The sequence below is a fragment of the Lathyrus oleraceus genome, chromosome 2 (assembly GCF_024323335.1).
Source record: "Lathyrus oleraceus cultivar Zhongwan6 chromosome 2, CAAS_Psat_ZW6_1.0, whole genome shotgun sequence".
NCBI classification, from domain to species: Eukaryota; Viridiplantae; Streptophyta; class Magnoliopsida; order Fabales; family Fabaceae; genus Lathyrus; species Lathyrus oleraceus.
This window is the reverse complement of record NC_066580.1, coordinates 327,257,593-327,278,445: the sequence shown is the minus strand read 5'-3', so window position 1 is coordinate 327,278,445 and position 20,853 is coordinate 327,257,593. Positions and strand designations below refer to the sequence as shown.

General features: G+C 36.2%; 1 protein-coding gene across 1 annotated transcript in view; it reads right to left on the bottom strand.

Moving 5' to 3' along the window:
- The window catches only part of LOC127119349 (WAT1-related protein At3g28050), a 32,212-nt gene extending 27,642 nt beyond the window's left edge, over window positions 1-4,570 (bottom strand). Inside the window, exons 1-3 of the mRNA XM_051049574.1 lie at window positions 4,248-4,570; window positions 4,044-4,157; window positions 719-959 (exon numbers count right to left, since the gene is read on the bottom strand). Of these exons, the coding sequence (XP_050905531.1) occupies window positions 719-959; window positions 4,044-4,157; window positions 4,248-4,555 (663 nt within the window). The 5' untranslated portion in view covers window positions 4,556-4,570. The remainder of the gene's footprint in view (window positions 1-718; window positions 960-4,043; window positions 4,158-4,247) is intronic.
- Window positions 4,571-20,853: the final 16,283 nt, after the last annotated feature.

The following is a 20,853-nucleotide window of genomic DNA, read 5'->3' as shown; positions in this document are numbered from 1 at the left end:
AAGCCCATTAGTTTAGTGTGTTAGTTTTCTTATAAATAGCATACTAGTCTCTCATTATTGTATAATACAAATCCTAATTAAGGTGAGAGAGGTTATTTACTACTCTATAACACTTGTAATCTTGTTACCAAAAGAAAGTAAAGAATATCAGTTTATAACCAATTTCATTGTGTTCTTCTTGTTTCCCTCTTTTTTATCCTTGTGGGTTTCTTGTCGATCAAAGAACCGATTGTACTTTATTATTCCGCATCATTTTTCACAACAACATTCTTGACATTTTATATTTTTACAAATATTGAGTAATAATTTCCTTAATGAATTTGGGAAAGTGTTAGCTGGTCCTTTTTATGAGTGACTTCATCAGCTACTATTTGTAAATTGAATTCATAAAACTCCAAACAATGTGAGTTTTTAGACGTGTTGTCGTCAAAAGTTTTAAAAAATAAAAATCTAATTATACATTTAAGTTGGGACTAAACAAACAAAATTATTATTGTTTTGTGATATCTCTCTGATAATAATGTTTTACACAATAATATTTATTTATATTTATATTAATATAATCAAAATATTGATATTTATAAATCAACGATGATTGTGGATGACGTAACTCAATTGATCTTAAATTGTTTGTCAAAGAGTTGAAATAAATCAATAAATAAAATTGTTGGTCTAAAGGTTTATATTTATAAATAAACAATTAAAAAAAATTATTTACCTGAACTATATGTAAAACTGAAAGGCAAAAGCTAGCGGTTGCAAGAAGAATAGCCCCAGTTATCCAATTTGATTTTTCTGAGATGTTAATTCCACGACCTCCCATTTCTATATTTGGAAAGGCATTACTAATCAATGGCATCCCTTTATATAATGTCACAGTTAATGCCCCTGCAATGCAGACCATTGTACATATAACTTTTATCTGACTACTATGCTGTTTCAAATTTAGAATTTCCATCCTGAAAATGCACAAATACAGTGTTCACACCAAAAGAAATTTTTTGTTTTTGAAATGTTTATAGAGGAGTAATAAAATAATTATTAATAGGATTAGAATGACTAAAATTTCGCTTTTTAGAAGCGATTCGGAGGGATATCACGAATTCTAACTCATGTTCATACAATTATCAATCGAGCTCGAATAACATGGCTGATTAATAGTGATTTTAATTATATTTTATCATTTATTTATGTATAAATAGGAATTTAAAATTCTTTTTATCAAGAAAAGAGGAATACACATAATTGAAAGACAAATAGACAACAAACTTCTCTCCAACTTTTTAAATGGAAAAATCAATCATCTTAAAACAATACCCATAGTCCTAGGAAACACAACATTCCTATTTATCAACCTTTGAGATCTTTTACTTTGAGATCTTTGTAAAAGATCTATAATTAGTGGTGCTAGGAAATTAGAAGTGTCAAATGTAAATAGTATAAAAATAGAGATTAATTACTATACACTGTCAGTGTAAAAAATTTTACACTATCGATTCATCACCATCATCCGTTTACATTACTTTATAGGTTTTTAAAATAAAAGTCAAACTTGTTTTAATATCCAACGTCTATGATTAATTGATGGTGTAAAATTCTTTTACATTGTCAGTGTATTTCAATTAAATCTATAAAAATATGTTGATTGTTCGAACAAGATTTCTCATTTTTGACCACTTTACTGAAAACGACCGTGACATATGTTTGTCTCATAATAAAATCTCAAGTCCTCAATCCCACAAGTGGGAAAACCTCATTCAAGTCCACATATGCATGTTTCCTAAGTGTAAATCTTCCCACCTTTTGATTGGTCGAGATATTCACAAGCACATCTTTCTTCACAAGTACTCTCTCTTTTGTAGAAATATACCAATAAAGACATACCTAACAAAGTCATGCTAGTATTTAAAGTATGGAAACTCCCTACAATGAATTGTGTATTCTCAAAGGTACCCAAGCATGTCTTACAACAAATAAATTAAACCTCGACAATAAAAAATAAAGGATTCATAAGAAAATACCTTAGAATCGTAAGGTACTCTACTGGTGATATATGATGGCCAAGCATATCAATAGGAATAGATAAGAGAAAATCTTGAGCATCTGATGCTTGCAAACACCCAAAATCTATTTTTTGTCTTGTTGTCATGTCAAACTTTACTTTTATATTTTGAGCATTTTAATTTAAAAAAAATACACTCATCAAAACATGATGGGCTTTGGGGAGGAGTGTGCCTTTCATAGTCAAACTGTTAAGGTAAAAGTTTAGAATCGCACCACTAAGATCATCCAATGCTCTATTTAAACCTGAGTATGTACCATATATCTCATTATGTCTCAATATATGATCTTGTAACACACAAGAATGTGCCTTAAGAATTTCATTTGAGAACACACAATTCATTGTATGGAGTACTTTGCCACAAAAGTGTATGAGGCAACCTCAATTGTTAAGTACAAACTAAATCCTCTAACTCTAATAGGTAAAGAAACCACTCTTCATTGACGTTCCTAAAGAAAAGACTTCCAACAACAACGATGTATTCAACAACCCTTAACAACTCCTTATCAAACAAAATAGTTGTCTCCTTCATGTGAATTGATTGGCTCGTATCTTTGGCCAAAATAAAGTTTGGAAATGCCTATGCAAGATCAAAGTTGAAGAAGCTTACTTTATTGATCCCTTAACCAGGGCAATAGATGCATTAACTTAATTGTCCTGGAAACTCTCTTCATGGACAATTCCTCGATAAAACCTTTATCATGACTAATAACTCTTCCAAGCAATTTAATCACCAACACCAACCTCCCATTGTCTGAAGTGAACAACCCACAAATTTTATTGCCAACACACAAAATCCCATTGTCTGAAGTGAACAACCCACAAATTTTATTGCCAACACACAAAATCCCTTATGATGGTCTCATCATCAAAATACTAGACATGAGGAAGAAATTTGTTATTAGTTTTCACATTATGAATAAGAGAGTGTAACAGAAGAGAAAAAGGAGTAGCTGAAGAGGAAAAGGAGTGGCCCTAATCGACCATGTTACATTCTAGTAGTTCACATGATACGTTTATCCATAAAGTACAACCTTGTTGCTTAACCTTAAAGATATTCAACCCACAAAGAAATAAATGAGCATATCATCCTCACCTTGTTGCTTAACCTTAAAGATATTCAACCCACAAAAAAAAAAAGAGCATATCATCCTCACCTTGAGCAATTCGGTTGATGGGTCCATCATGTTGAAAGCATTCAAGAAAGGTAATGTGAACATAGTCATTAGTTGTCATTATTACTAGTTTTATATAAATATTTTTATTTGTTTTAGTTAACATTTATTATTAATAATTAATTATATTTTCTATTAAAATTTACATATCTAGTTTTTATTTGATTAAATAAAAACGTTCCTCATAATTTTTTCGTTTTTGAGATTTTTGACCTATTTTGTAGGTCTCTAGAAGTCAAAGAAAGGGGAAAAAAGAAATGCTGCACATTTTTAGGAACACTTACAATTTTATTTTCACCAAATTCATGATGTCTTGATGTCTACATAATATTTTAATCATATTTAGAATTTTATAACTCTTATCGAGGTTCGACCGAAATGAAACTTAAACTTCAATAATACAATTTTTGCAAAGAAGTCAAAGTCTAAATTAAACAATAAAAAGGGAGAAAAATAGCGAGAAAATTTCTGACTCTATTACATTGCTAAATTGTGGAATTGAATTTTTTTTCAATCTTGAAGAAAATATTGTGTGAACATTAATTATTTGTTGAAATAACTTTGAGCCATTAGATTTGTGAGAAAAGACGTTATTTATTCATGTATAACGTCCAAAACTCGACCATTGGATTGTCCATTCTTGTATGGATGTTTTCCGATTGGTTTTCAAGATTTTTACTTATATCAAAATTATTTTAAAAAGGAGATAATATATTTTATGCTACTGACTTTTATGCAAGTGGTTGCTGGGAATCCAAAGAAGAACAAACCTTGAAATTTCAAGAAATAAAAAAAAGAGAACAAACCTTGAAATCAAAGCAAGTATGAAGGTAAAAGCAGGGACAAGATCAACCATAGTCGATGCCAAAGTGGGAGAGCTATATCCAATTCCAGTATTCATTAAAATCTGCACTGAAGTTCTGCACATGTAGCTTCATATTCAGATTCTTATTATAACAACAATAATATATATTATGCTAATTAAAATTCCATGCTTATTTTACACATACTGGATGCAACTAAGAAGAAATATTCTGCAGAAAATTGATGTTGAAATAGGAGGAGGAGCTCTTTTTCTATGGTAGAAAAGTGAAGATGGTAGAAGAAAGCATAGAGCAAAAAGGTTTGAGTAAACGGTGAAAATGAAAATACTCATTCCATCTTTAGTTGCTGATTTCATCAGTGTGTCACCACCTACATCCAGGAATTGAATTCCAACCATTGCTGCTATTACTCTTGCTCCTTCAATCATCATATCTCTCTCTCTCTTCTCTCTCTCCAATTTGCTTTTCTCACTTCTTAACTTGTATTTATCCATATTTTAAAAATAAGTCTATATCAATTACCTATTTCTTTGATGGAGGGCAACATGTGAGAATTTTTTTTTTTTAAATAATAAAAATGTTTGATTAATAAATGTTTATTTAAATGAAAGAGTAAATAATATATTTATATTCTTAAACACATAATGCGTGCGTGATATTGAATGAGATAATTATTTTTCTTCTTTTCTTAAAGAGAAAGCAAGCAAAATCTATAAATAGGGAGTAATCCATATTATTATAAACACTTAAATTTAACAGTTGCAAAAGAATAAAAGAATAAGTTTCTGAACAGATAGAAACTTTGCAGAAAATTCATCTTCTTCCTTCTCTTGATAAACCCTAACTTTTTTCTTCTCAATTCAATCTTCTTTTCTTGTTTTTCATCACCATTGTGCAGCGATACAATCTTCCAACCAATGTTGGTTGATTCACTCGAGTGAAGAGTCAAGAACAAGAGGGAATTCGATCGGTGCAATTGAATTCTGTTCATCAAGATTGATTCAGAAGTACTCAAAGTTTTGGGTTTAATTTCAATATTTGGTATCTAGAGAACTGGCTAAGCGATTCTTGAAAGCATAACATGATGAATCACCCGAACGAGAATTTTCCGGCGAGTCTCTCAATTCTGAAAAATCAAAGTTACGAGAATTTGTGCAAACAGATAAAGGTTGTCTTTTTCTAACAAGATCTTTAGGATCTTGTGAAGGAGGGAGTGAAATCGCTTGTAGCAAACGCGACGGATGAAGAAAAAGGTGCACACAAAGAATTGAAGGAAAAATATTATAAAACTCTCTTTATAATCCATCAATGGGTTTATTTTGATAATTTTGAAAATGTTAGTGATGTTGAATCAACGAAAGAAGTATGAGAAATTCTTGAAAAATCGTTTGGAGGCGGAGAGAAGGTGAAAGAGGTAAGGTTACAAGCTCACAAAAGAATGTATAAATTGCTTCAGATGGAAGAGAATGATCGCCTAACTGATTTTTCTATTAGGATAATCATCACATATGACTGGTATGAAGGATTGGTTTATCAACAAAAAATCCTCAATGAAGAACATGGTGAAATTTACAAATGACAATACTTTAGCAGCTGAAGGTATTTGTGTTGTTCTGATTATGAGAAAACATGGCAAAAGGTCAGTAATCTCCATTGTATTGTACATTCCAAACATGAAAATTAATTTGCTCAGGATATGGTAGTTGATCGAAAAGAACTACAAAGTGTCGATTGAAGATAAGATGATGAGAGATCTTGACACGGGTGAAAGGTTAATCTTAAAGGCACCTATGTCTCAGAAAAACAAATCTATATTAATTACTAATTTCTTTGATGGAGGGCGACATTTGAGAAAAATAAAAAGTTATAAATGATAAAAATGTTTGATTAATTAATGTTTATTTAAATGAAAGAGTAAATAATATATTTAAATTTTTAAACATAATATGTGTGCGTAATATTGAATGGGACAAAAAAAAATTCATCATAAAATATTTTTTCATAAAATTGTTAATTTTAAAATAATTTTAATATATATATATATATATATATATATATATATATATATATATATATATATATATATATATATATATATATATATATATATATATATATATATATATATATATATATATATATATCACTTATTAAGTTAAGTGGTTGTTCAAATTATTATCGGTTATAATGTCTAATTTACTTCCTCAAGACAAACATTAATAATATATAAATTCATTTTAATCACTACAACTAATTAAATTAAGGGTATGTGAGCGAATACATGTCTAATACAAATATTTTCTCAAACATTGATTCTCATAGTCACGATTAAATGACACCCTATTGTCATACCCCAATTTTGTCCGGCCATATTTAAATTTTCATAAATTTGATTTCATTTTTAATTTGCATCATACGCACAGCATAACATGCATTTCATCATAAATAAAACCTAAAATATCAGTCAAAATAAACTTATTGAAAACACAGACAAATCGGTTGATTCGTTTCTCGAGAACATGCAAAATCAGCGGGTAAAAAGTTTCAAAATTAAAATTGCGGACGCCAGTATTATTAATCTACGGTTCACGTAGTTTAACCTGGTGTGCTCGTTGTATTTTTCAGCGACTGTTTCGGTTGCATTTTGACCCGCCGGAGCCTTTTAACCAGTGCAAATTTATTTCAAAATTTAAAGAAACGCTGTATTTTTTTTATAAGTATATTTTGTGCCGATCATTTTAGCACATCCGATTTAATTTTTCGAGCAAATTTTTGCCCGACTTTTGTTCATTGTTAGTCATTTTAATTTTATTCTTTCGCCAAGATATTCGATTTGAATAAATAGGAATTTTCACATTTTCATTTCACTTTTATCATATTTGTTTAGGAAGTCGTTAATTTTTATTTGAATTGATTGATTTAATCCCCTTTAAACCAATTAAATCATTTAAAGAAGATAACATTGCAAATTTGACTGGTTTTATTTTACTCTGAATGGATGATTCAAATTAATCCGTTGTCAATATTGGCACACCATGTGCGTTGCTATTCATCTATAAAAAATCGAATTAATTAATAATAAAATAAATAGGAATTTTCACATTTTCATTTCACTTTTATCATATTTGTTTAGGAAGTCGTTAATTTTTATTTGAATTGATTGATTTAATCCCCTTTAAACCAATTAAATCATTTAAAGAAGATAACATTGCAAATTTGACTGGTTTTATTTTACTCTGAATGGATGATTCAAATTAATCCGTTGTCAATATTGGCACACCATGTGCGTTGCTATTCATCTATAAAATTAATAATAAAAGAAAATCTTGGGGCTCTCTCTCCAATCCACAAAAATCCTCTCACACAGATTTCCTTCACTCTCTCACGTTTCCCTCACGTCTCTCTCATCACACTCCACCACACTCACGTTTCCTCTCACACTCAATCAAATGACGTCCATCTCCCTCACTCTCTCTCAACTCTCACTTGACATATAACAAAAATATAATAAAAGGATTTAGCTACCTACCACAATGAAAAAAGAGAAAAAAAAGAGAAGAAAACCCACCAATACTCTCATCAATGACTCTCTCTCTGTACATTAAAAAGAAACGAAAAATAAAACAAAAGCAAGGCACAGACACGTGACCTCTCTGCTAAAACACCCTCTCTAAAAAACGAAAAAGAAAAGTCTCTCACTGTTCATCTCTCTTTCACCCTTCGTTGAATTGCCGGAAACCGCGTCTCCGCCGGCAATCACACAAGCACCGCGCCTCCCTTCACCATCCATATCCCTCCACAACAACCGCGAGATCTTGATCCACACCGCCGACGAACTCCTTCCGCTACCATTGTTTTTCCGACGAGCTCCCTCCATCTTCCTCTTTAAATCCAACCGAAAACCATTCTTCCCATCCGCCGTGGAACACCATCTCAACACCGCGAAATCACGCACTCCTCCTTGCTCTTCTTCTTTCCGACAACCCCACAAACCAAAGCCTAACATCCGCACCACCGCTCATAACCTAACAGCTTCGACAACCACCTAATTTGTCTCCCCACCCCTAATCGTTGTCCACACCGTCGAACAACAACATCACTACCGACGAGCTCCCTCCACGAAACCTCATCCGCCGAAAACCCCCTTCCTTCGCCTCACAATAAACCATTGGCTGTCCGACGAAACACACAACCAAACAACAAGGAACCTTATCCACAGCCACGACGGAATCGCCGAGACCGTTGCGTCTTACCGGAATGGAACTCCGACGCGACGACAATCGGCGACAGTAGAACCGCTTTTGTTGTGAGGTTGTGGATCGATGTACGGTGTAAGCTTGGCGGCGCGAGGATCTGAAATGGAAATTCATGATGAATCGATTGCGAGAAGGTGAAGAAAACGAGACTGAAAGAGGGAAGGATCGGAGATTTTGAAGTTTTTTGAAGAAACTGCAGAATCTCAGTGCGGTAAATTTTCATAGCATTCTGAGTTGGTTAGAAGTTAGGTTGAAATTCACAATGAAATTCCTCTCAAATTTGATAGTTAGTTAGGATTTATCATCCAAATGAAATTGGAACTCATATCAAATATCTGAAATTCACTGTGAATCATTAAGTTGCATTTAGTTGGTTCTATTTGTATGTGTTAGTAATTCTGTTAGACCTTTTTTTTTAAATTGATGTTGATTCTGTTAACTTCTTTCTAATTCAAAACGAATTATCTATTTGGCAATAATCTTAATTAGATGTTAGAGTTGTTAGTTGTGTATGATCCCATCGAAATATGCTTGAAGTTTTTTTTCCAATTCTGTTGAAGCTAGTTAATATTAGTTAAATGTTATGCTCATAGGTTCTAAAGTTGGATAAACGTTAGATGTAATTTTGAAAAATTGCTATTTGACCTTGTAATGACAATAGACCATTCATTTGGTCTTGAAATGACATGATTTGCAAGGTTCCGTTAATTATCATTTACTAGTTTCTACTTATTTTGAGTTCACTTGCTGCTACTTCTGTTATAGACTTATGCTGCAAATATTACCTCTGTTAATGACTACACATTATGCTTCTAATGTTAGCAACTATTGACAATCAATTATATTATATTCTTTTTTAAATCAAATTCTTTTTATTTATGGATTCGGCAATATCATGTCGGTATACCACCAAAATTGTAATACATCAGTTGTATACTTTCGCCGCGTTTGGATTTTGCAAATAACATTAATCGTTGTTATCTCGCACAAACCGGTTTGAGCACATATTCCATTAAAAAATCGACAATGGTCACTTATACTCTTTAATTATAATTGAAAATAATTATTAAACTTTGACTAGTTAAGTTGTTTTGGATTAATTAATTTTAATTAACTTAGTTATTTGATTTAATTCAATAATTTTGATAATTAATTTTAATTAGTTTAATTAATCAATTTAACCAAATTTTAATCGATTAATTTCGTCAATTATGCATTGATCGATTTCTTCCATTAGTACTTCACATCATTTCAAAACCATTTCATCATTGAGTCAAAACTATTTTTAAACCACTAAAATCACACAATTCTTGATTTAATATCGATTCCATTTTCAAACACCCTTGTAAGTCGATCGCTTTTAAAGCATCGCCATCAACCTCACATAGCTTACTCTTGGGCTTTCTTACAATGAGACCTATTCGATTTTTATCGAGTAGAAGAATAATATACTAAAATAAAATTCACTTCATTCAAAACACAAATTTAAAACCTCGATCCAATGTCGAGTATTTCTATCCAAATCAAATTAAAATACCCAATCACAATCAAACACCATTTCATTTGTGTAAGACCCCAATTTTGTCCCTAAGATCCCTCATGGCATCATATCATATCATTACATTGCCTCAAGGATCATTGGACACCTTGCTTCCTTCCCTGTGGGTTGGTTATCTTTTTGAGAGTGATTCTTGATTACTAAGCATCCTTGCATTTGTATGTCATTGCTTTTCTTTTTATCACTAACCAAAAGTACAAAAATATGTCATCTAACCTTTGTCTTGCAGATGAAGCATAACAGGTCAGGGCAATCAAAGGCATTCATTGAGCAATAGATGGTGGCCATTCTTGAGAATTTGGACCCCACAATCATTCACAAGAGTTCATATGACCTATGATGTCATTTTGAAGCAAAATCCCAAGTGGTAGAGGCTTGAATTTCATCAGAACATTCCCAAGTCAACTGAAGGCCTAGAAAGTCAACTGCAAAGTTAACTATGGATTTGGAGGTGGGAAGTGACTAGAAATACTTCATTCATGTTCAAACAAGTCTCATTTGACATTTCAAACACTCACATTGAAGAATTTGAGGTCCAGTCAAAACTTTCCAAAAATAGAAAGTGACCCATAATTCAAACTTTCCAAAAATGGAAAGATTTTGGACCAACTTCAACTTCAAATTACATCATCAAGAAAGCTTCAAATGAAATTTTGTTGAACATGAAAGTTGTAGATCTTTCTCTCCCATTTCCAAAAAATCCAAGATCATCAATTTCTCATGTGTGGTTAAGGAGATATGATCAAATCATGGCAAAGTATGCATGGAACTTCAAATGGCCATAACTTTTCAACCAAAGCTCCAAAATGGGTGGTTCGTTTTGCAATTTTCTCCTCATGACTTGTAGTTTCCAAAACATTCATTACATGGCTTGAATTCTATTTGCATTATCATGTGCTCATTCATGATGTTTTTGAAGAGAAATTTCATAAAACCATTTTTTTTAATGATTGAATGCATACAAAACCATCTCAAAAGCTTGCATGGGCCTTATTTGAGTGGATTGGGATCAGATTTGAGCACTGTTCACGTGCTACTTCATGCATGGGGGTGAAAACCCAATTTGTACATACACTCCAAAACTTGGTTAATCTCACTTAGCATTTGGTTTAAACATGATTACAGAATGATTAGCATGAGGTATTTAAGCATAAGCATAACTGTTTTCAAGGGGGGAACAACCATTTTTCAGATCTAGATCAAAATCTCCAAATTTTTCTCTCAAAAATTTCTTCCAAATTCTTCACATCCAAGCCTTGTCCAGTGCTAGATTCATGATCCTGAACCTCTGTTGAGCAAGATTGAACGTGAAATCAAAGCAATCCGTGCCATACTGAGCCATACTCGAAGATGGAAGCATCCATGGTGATTTCAAATTCTGTTGAATTCAAGTGTGTTTGAGCTTCAATTTCATCATCAATCAACTCCATAAGCATTGCAAAGAAGGTTTGGAGCATTGGCTGAGCTTGTAGCACGAGATTTCAACTTCTGCTCTTCAAGAGGTCATGACTCGATCTCTCTATTTCTCAAAATTATTGTGATATTATTGTAGATCTTGATGTGCTGGTGATTCTGAGCTTTGAATCGTGAATTTTCATGCATTATTGACTGAATTAGGTTGAATTAAAGTTTCATGCATGAATTTTGTTTGGTTCGATTTGATCATGATACTTGGAATTAAGCTTAGCTATGCATGGATTCGTGATCTCCTTTGAATGCACTACATGATGATGTCTTTAATTTTGATTTCTGGAGAAAATGTTCTTGATGCATGCTACTGTTCATCTTCTTCGCGAGGAACAAGATGAAGTTCAATATTAGGCCACGGTTTTTTCTATTTTTGCAACGCTTTTCTGGTTTTGCTCGCGTGTACTAGGGTTTGCATGTTACTGGTCCACGTTACTGCACGCTTGGCACTTCCATTCGCTCACGTTTGTTTGACCATACACACTCAGCGCTGACTTGGCACGTGAATAAATGAAACGATGCGTTTCATCACTTGGCGCGCTGAATATTCAAATGCTCCCTGGCTTCGATTCTTGGCTGCAGCAAAATTTTCAAATGCTTCACTATTTTCTCATTTTCCCTCCATATTTCCAATACTATGCTTCATGTGTTTTTTTTTAATTTTTCTCATCTTAGAAAATTCATATCAATTTGAAAACTCATCCAAAAAATACCAGGTTTTTTTGCATTGTGATCATGGTTCTCTCTAGTTTTTTATCATAATGATTTTACAAGTTGTGCTTGGCTGGATAACTTTTTGTGCTAGAATGATTGAACATGTGTCCTTATTTGACCTTGCCTTGGTTATCATGTTGTGAAATGCTTGTTTCTTATCCAATGAATGTGAAATTTTGCATGCTATAACTAGACACATTGCTTGACATTTTGGTGTTGATTTGGTATTTTTCCTATCAACCATTTCTGTTTTATGAATGTGCTAAGTTGGTGTGACAATTTGTGTCACACCTTTGCTTGTCCAACTTGTGCCATGTGATTTCCATACCAAATGATGTCCAATGCTTCTGATTTTTTGTGTGATGCATATTATGAATGTCTTGATTGATCATGAATTTTCTCAGAATTATTTGAATTATTTCTGATTTGATTTTCATTTTTCATTCTGGTAGATCACATTTGAGCTTTGAAATTGCCTTGAACTTCAATTGATCATGAAATGCTTTTGGTTAATGATATTGATGTGAGACCTTTTGGAATGTGTCAAGATGTGATTGAAGTTGATTCATGTTAATTTTCAGCTCCTGTTTTAAATTTTTTCTCCATCTTTGACCCTAGGCTTTGACCTAGTGGTTTGTGGCTTACATTTGAGCTTTGGTTTCAGGTTGAACATCCAAGTTCCATAGTTGATGATGCTTCATCATTTGAGTATTGATGTTTGCTTTTGATTACTAACATTTGAGTGTTTTGTAGGTTGATGCTAACTCATTTGAGTTTGCCTTTTGGCTTACACATTTTGTACATTGGGATTGTTTGTTGCTTATTGACTGTTGTCTGCTTGTCTGAGTATTGTACTGATTTGTTTAGTGTTTCCACTGGTACATAAGTTGCTTTAAGTTCATTGTGAACTTTGCTTTGCTTGGTTGCTTAACCATTTAGGTATAATTTCTAATCTTCATGTAGTCTGGAAGACCTACTGTTATTGGTAGGCACCTGTCTGAAGTCCTCCTTAAGAGGCAATGTTTGTGATTGTTTAATTTTGTGCCAAGCAGGAAAAATCCTCTTATGAGGCAATTGGCAGATAAAAGAGATGTGTAATCCATCTCCTGCTACTCAGTGTGTCATTCACTTTGCTCACACAATGTGTTGATGCATTGTGAATAATAACCCAAGATCTTATAGAGTCAATCATTTGTGGAGAAGAGTTCCAACTTTCTGAACTCCCACACTTCCTATTATTTAAAGCTCTCCCAGGCCAGGGATAAGAGCTATGAAGCACACCCCTCATCTCCATGTCATCTGCTTCACCCTAACTCTCAATGTTAGGGTTAAGAGCACAAAATACCCCATTCCAGTTGGCTGTAAAGCCTAACCTTGCTTGAGCCTAATTGATTGTGTATAGTGGGTGCTAATTGACTTGTTTGTTTGCTTACTTGATTCATCTGTGCATGTTTGCTTATGTGTGCCTTTATGCATTATTACTTGTATATCATTGCATGATCATTGTTCATATCTTTGTGACACTTTGTTTGTCCATTGAGGAGTCAATTGTAAGTCCATTTATTGGCAGTTGTTTCCTATGATCTGGTGGGATTTGGAACTAAGACCATTGATTGGCATTCCTTTCCTTGGAGTCGAGTGTAAGACCATTTATTGTCAACTTGTTTCCTCTTGCTTTTTGCATTTGTTGTTTGTTTCTTGTGAGGAGTCAATTGTAAGTCCTTTTATTGGCAGTTGTTTCCTATGATCATTCCTGTGAGACTAGTATAAGTCCATTGATTGGCATCTGGTATCATTGTTTCTTTTTGTTTTAGGAGATTGGTGTAAGTCCATTGATTGGCATCTGGTATCCATTCTGTTTTAGGAGATTGGTATAAGTCCATTGATTGGCATATGGTATCCATGTTTTGTTTTAGGAGATTGGAATAAGTCCATTGATTGGCATCCGGTATCCATTTACTTTGTCATCTGTTAATTGCCTTGTTGCCTATTCCAAAGGAATCACTTGAATCATCTACATATGATCTCAAGAGGTGAACATCTAATAAGTTTTACTTCCTCAATCTCCCACCTTTTTGTTCTTTAAACCTCCATTTGCATGTTAACCCAAGCTTGAAAACTATTGTGCAAACATTGTGACATGATTTCAAATTAGAAACCTAGGCCTTAAGCCTCTGATTTTCAAATTTCATTTTCACAATACTTCTTTTGAATTGAATTCTAATCACACTTTGACCATCTTTTGTGAATAAATTCTAATGGATTAATTCCACTCATTCAATTGCTTTTGTGGCTTTGTCCATCCTTAATAAGTTTTCATACATTAGCCATAGGTTTGATTTATCCTAGTTGGTTGATGTTAATCTCACCTTTTGTCCTTAGTGATTGAATTGTAAGACTTCCTTGCTTATTATAGGGTTAACCCCTCACTAGCAAGTTGAAGCTTTTCTCACATGGTGGACTTGTTGTTTGTATAAGGTTGAGTTTTCTCCCGTGGATAACGAAAGACCTTAGGGCTTTTTGTTTAAAATGAACCCACTCATGTTTTGGAAATCTTTTAGCCGAACTACGGCGTTTTGATCCTTACCTTCCATGGAAAGGTACGTAGGCAACGGGTTCATCCGTTCAAACACAAAAATAATAAAACTTGTATATTCTTTTCTCATCCCTTCAATCGTGTTTGCACAATAAATATTTCATAAACAAATAACATTTCATACAACAAGTTGTGAAAAGGGCTCCCTAGGAGTACCTAGGACGTTTTGGGTGCCTAACACCTTCCCATTGTGTAATTAACCCCTTACCCAGATCTCTGATCTTTTCATTAGTTTTCTATGTGTAAAACTTCTTAGGCTTTTGTTCGCTTTTTAGCCATTCCTTTGGATAAATAAAAGTGAGGTGGCGACTCGATTCTTTGTATGCTTTGCTTTTGGTTTAATCAATAAATCATAAAGTGACGAATACACCGCTACAGAAAAGTGGCGACTCTGCTGGGGACATGAAATCTCCTTGGTGGTTTTGCCTACTTTTCACCCTTGTTGTGTGATATTGTTTATCTGTTATATGACATATTTTTGTACAATTTGGGATGACTGTATTGATTGTAATGATTGAATTTCTTGATATACAATTGCTGCTTGCTTGGTGATCTCTGTGAGATGAGTTCTATACCCGAACTCGAGTGCACCTTAGGATAGGAGAATGGCATAGTCTTGTCGACTTGTGTGGAGTATTCCTTAGCAAGTTGACTTGCGAGTCCATTCACTTGGTGGAGGTCATGTTGGATTAATAATGTCACACAAGTCATTTGTGGTTAGGCATTATTCTTTCAATCATGTGCCTTAGAAGCCAAGGACCTTAGTTTACCAAGCCCATCTTGGCCTATTTTTTAGGACGTAGTGCGGAGGTCGTTCAGATGTAAGATCTGATGCGATTGTTACGCGATACTACACTCATAAGAGTCTCTCTTGAGAATATTTTTGGAATACGAGTATTCGTTCCTCCGATAGTATTCGAAAGATGGGATGATGACTATGGGAACCTCTGGTAGAACATGTTCGGCAGGTTTAAACCCTAGTACACTCCCTTTGGGTGGTTCTTAACCGAGACTCCATGCTCGTGACTCTCAACAAACCCGTGATTCATGGTTGAGTCGTTCAGACATCCTTAATATCAATGGAACTTGGGTGTCGATAAGGTGTAAACCATAATCCACCAAAATGGATGATTGATATTAAGGATGATTGAGCCGGTTCATGTATTTTAATATCAATGGAACTTGGGTGTTGATAAGGTGTAAACCATAATCCACCAAAATGGATGATTGATATTAAGGATACTATGAGCTTTCCCATGACCTTTGTCTGGTGTGCTTTGCTTGATCCTTGAGTGTGATTGCTGCATTCATGCATTCATGCATTCATCTGCATTCATGTCATCAGAAAAATGAGAAAATTTTCAAGGAACTTAAAGGGTTTATTTGCAAAATTTTCAGACATGGAAAGATCAAAAAGGCATACAAAGAAGTACAACTTTAGACAGCCCGATGTGAAAGAGTTAAGGAATCTGACATCTTATGTATTAGATCCCTTGGGTTTCAAAGCTCGTTATGGGAAGCTTTTGCCTCTGTTGACTACTCAGGTTGATGAAGGGTTGATGAGTACTCTGGCGCAGTTCTATGATCCTCTGTATCATTGCTTCTCTTTTCCAGACTTTCAGTTGTTGCCTACGCTTGAGGAGTATGCTCATCTTGTGGGTATTCCTATTCTGGATCAGGTGCCGTTCAGTGGCTTAGAGAGTATTCCGACTTCTCGAGAGATCGCAGACTTGTTCCACATAGATGAATCCCTTATTGAAGCGCATATGACCACCAAAGGTGGAATTCAGGGTCTTCCTTCTGATTTCCTCATTGCTCAAGCTACCGTTTATGGGAAGGCCATGAGTGAGGATGCCTTTGAGGCCATATTTATGCTGCTCATCTATGGTTTGGTATTGTTCCCCAACATCGACAAATTTGTGGATGTGAACGCCATTAGGATCTTTTCTGTTCTTAATCCCGTTCCGACTCTGTTGGGTGATGCCTATGTTTCTTTGCATCTGAGGAATACAAAGGGTGGAGGAGTTATTGTGTGCTGTTTGCCTCTGTTGTATAAGTGGTTTATTTCTCACTTACCGCAGACGGTTTCTTTCAAGGAGAACAAGGGATGTCTACGTTGGTCTACGAGACTTATGTCTCTCACTAATGAGGATATCTCTTTGTATGATCGCGTGTATGATACTGTTCAGATCATTGATTATTGTGGTGAATTCCCTAATGTGCCTCTTCTTGGTACATGTGGTGGGATCAGCTACAATCCTATCTTAGCACGTCGTCAGCTTGGGTTCCCCCTAAAGGATAAACCTCATAACATTCTGTTAGAAGGTGTGTTCTTTCAGGAGGGTAAAGATCCCCAAGGCCTGAAAGCCAGGATAGTCCGCGCTTGGCGCAAGATTCACAAGAAGGGTAGAAATGAGTTGGGTCCGAAGAACTACATTGCTTTGGAGCCTTATACTTCTTGGGTCAGACAGAGAGCTTCTGAGTATCTTATGCCATATGATTATCCGAGACCTACACCGTTGGATGTGGCTGGGCCTTCAACCCTCCCTAACTAAGGCGTAGAGGAGTTGAGAGAAGAAGACCTTTCACGTGCCTGGATCCGTGAAAGAGAAGAGTTGCTTCAACAGCTTAAGGAGAAGGACGCTCTGATCGAATTCCTCGAGCATCAGGTGATAGATGATCCGAATGATACCTGGACTTCTCTACTTCCTTAGTCTTCCAAGTTCTGGAAGAGGAAGTATGATCGACTTGCTAAGGAGAAAGCAGATATGGAAGCAACATATGAGAGAGAGATCAAGAAGCTTTGTGTATCTCGTCTTCCAGCATCTCGAGCTTCTAGGGATCCATAGGATGTTTATTTTCCTCTTCCCTTGTAATATGATCAACAATGCTGTACTTCTTTGTCTCGAATATATATTTGATGAGATATTTTCCATATGCGATTAAATGCTTTAAAATTTCAAAATTGCAAATAGAACCCTAAAAGTTCCTTGAAATAAAACAAAGCATACGCACGAGCATTGCATGCATCATTTTGCATAAGCAGGTGTTTTTCTGGTCTCCTTGTCTGTGGCCTAACTCTGTGCTCTTCATTTATTTTGAAGACAAGCTGACTCATCGGTACTACACCCGAGCTAATTCTGCAAGAGTGATGGATCAATTAGAACAAGAGAACCGTGAGCTGAAAGAAGAGGTCGCTAGACTGAGCGCTCTGATGGAGCAATTCTTGGCTGCCCAGAATCAACCGTCTCCACCTCCTGCAACTCCTCCCCAGAGGACTGTTATATCTGAAGTAGTTGCGTCAACTGTGCCAGCTGCCAGTGCCCACTTCGTGCCAGCCATGCCAGCCGGGTTTCCGTGGGGTATGCCTCCAGGTTTCATGCCTGATATTCCAGCTCCTACTTTTGCTTCCATGCCGGCATCTAGCCCGGTCCTTGCGATGCCTCCTCCTGTCGTGCATACCACTCCCAGGGTAGACGACACCATCTATCATTCTAAGTCGTCTGAGGGCCCAGATGTTAATGAAAAGATGGATGCAATGAACGACCAATTCCTTGAACTCCGCAAGGAATTGAAGACCCTCCGAGGGAAAGATTTGTTCGGCAAGTCTGCTTCTGAACTGTGCTTGGTTCCCGGTGTTAAGATACCCATCAAATTCAAAGTCCCTGACTTTGAGAAGTATAAGGGGAACACCTGCCCTCTCAGCCACCTGGTTATGTATGCCAGGAAAATGTCTACTCAGACTGATAATGATCAACTGCTGATTCATTATTTTCAGGATAATTTGTCTGGTGCAGCTCTTCGTTGGTATATGAGCCTTGATAGTGCAAACATCCGTTCCTTCAACGATATTGGCGAAGCCTTCGTCAAGCAATACAAATACAATGTTGATATGGCTCCTGACCGTGATCAACTCAGAGCCATATCCCAGAAGGACAAAGAGACATTTAAGGAGTACGCCCAGAGGTGGCGAGAGCTGGCAGCTCAGATTACTCCTCCGCTGGAAGAGAAGGAGACGACTAAGATCTTTCTGAAGACTCTTAGTTCATTTTATTATGAGCGGATGGTCGCGAGTGCTCCCTCTGATTTCACCGAGATGGTGAACATGGGGATGCGTTTGGAGGAAGGAGTCTGGGAAGGACGTTTGACTAAGGATGAAGGATCTTCTAAACGATATGGGGCGTTTAAGAAGAAAGATGGGGAGGCACATGATGTGCAATCTCATGCTAAACCCAGAAGACCCTCTGCCAAGAGGAAGCCTGTGCGTCATGCCAGCAGCCAGCATCAGGTGGCTCATATAGCACCTGTCTTCAGAGACAACAATCAGCATAATCAACCACAACCTCAGTATCAACAGCAACATCGCCCACAGCAACAGGCTTACCAGCCTCGTAGCAACAGTAATCAGGCTAATTTGAACTATGATAGGAAAAAGATCACTTTCGATCCTATTCCTATGTCATATGCTGAGCTTTATCCCTCTTTAATAGAGCAGAAACTGATTACCCCGAGGGATCCTCCGGCTGTGCCTGCTAACCCGCAGTGGTGGTACAAGCCTGACCAGCATTGTGTTTATCATTCCGGTGCTCCCGGTCATAATATAGAGAACTGCTATCCATTGAAGACTAAGGTGCAAGACCTTATGAGATGCGGCATTCTGAGCTTTAAGGACTCAGGCCCCAATTTTACGAAGAACACATTGCCCGAGCATGGGAAGTCGGTTAACATGGTCCAGGGTTGCCCTGACAAATATAAAGTCAAATATGTAAGCCATATTCGACAGTCATTGGTCGAGTTGCATCGTCTGCTGTGTGATTACAGTCATATGGAGCACGACCATGACAGATGCCGTATCTGCTCTGTCAATAGATTGGGTTGCCGCCAAGTGCGCAGAGAGCTTCAAGAGCTGTTGGATGAAGGGACCATTGAGATTCTTCAAAATAGAAATATTGATGAAGATGAACCAGAAGTAAATGTGATTTCTCCTGTGTTCAAGATTCCTGAACCTATTGTCATCCGTTATGATGGTAGCAAGCCGAAGGTCTCTCCTTCTTTGGTAATCAAACCTGCAGACCCTGTGCCTTATTCTTCTGAGAAAGCGATTCCCTTTCGTTACAGTGCTGTTGCTGTTGAAGATGGGAAAGAAGTGTCGTTGCCTTCAACCTCTGTGGTAAATATTGCTGATGTGAGCGGGTTGACCCGGAGTGGTCGTGTGTTTTCTGCACCCCCGAAGCCTCATGTTGTTTCTGATTCTGCTGAGCGTCCGGTTGGGACTGCGGTGAATGTTCCGCATCCGGCACCTGTTGCCAAACCCTCCTCTGTACAAAAGACTCTTGTTTCTTCTGTTGGACCGAGTGGCGTTGTGAATGAAGAATGTGATGAGATGCTGAAGCTTATCAAGAAGAGTGAGTACAACGTTGTAGACCAGCTTCTACAAACGCCGTCCAAGATCTCCGTGCTATCTTTGCTTCTGAATTCAGAACCCCATAGGGATGCTCTGCAGAAAGTATTGGACGTGGCTTATGTTGATCATGATGTCACAATAGAACAATTTGATAGTATTGTTGCAAACATCACTGCTTGCAACACTTTGAGTTTCTGTGTCGCTGATCTCCCTGAGGAGGGAAGAGACCACAACATGGCTTTACATATTTCTATGAATTGCAAGAACGATGCCATGTCCAACGTCCTGGTAGACACTGGGTCATCGTTAAATGTATTGCCAAAGACCACTCTTTCGAGATTGTCATATCAAGGGCCTCCCATGAGGCAGAGTGGTGTTGTTGTGAAAGCTTTTGATGGGTCGCGTAAGACCGTGATTGGGGAAGTTGATCTCCCAATCAAGATTGGACCAAGTGATTTCCAAGTTACCTTTCAGGTTATGGATATCCACCCATCTTATAGTTGTCTCCTTGGTAGACCATGGATTCACGAGGCTGGCGCCGTGACATCCACCCTACACTATAGCACCTCAAATTTGCACCTACTATTGTGTACATACATTTTCATCATTAGGTCATTAACATAACATAGTCCATTGCATAACATTGCATTGCCTTTTGCCCAAGTGCAAGTTCCTCAGACAAATTAGGTCAAACTGATCAGGAGAATCAGTCAATCAAGCAAGCATGAGCAATTTCCATTAAGACAAAGCCCTAGGGTTGGTTTATCAAGTTCATATGATTGTGTGGTCATTGTGAA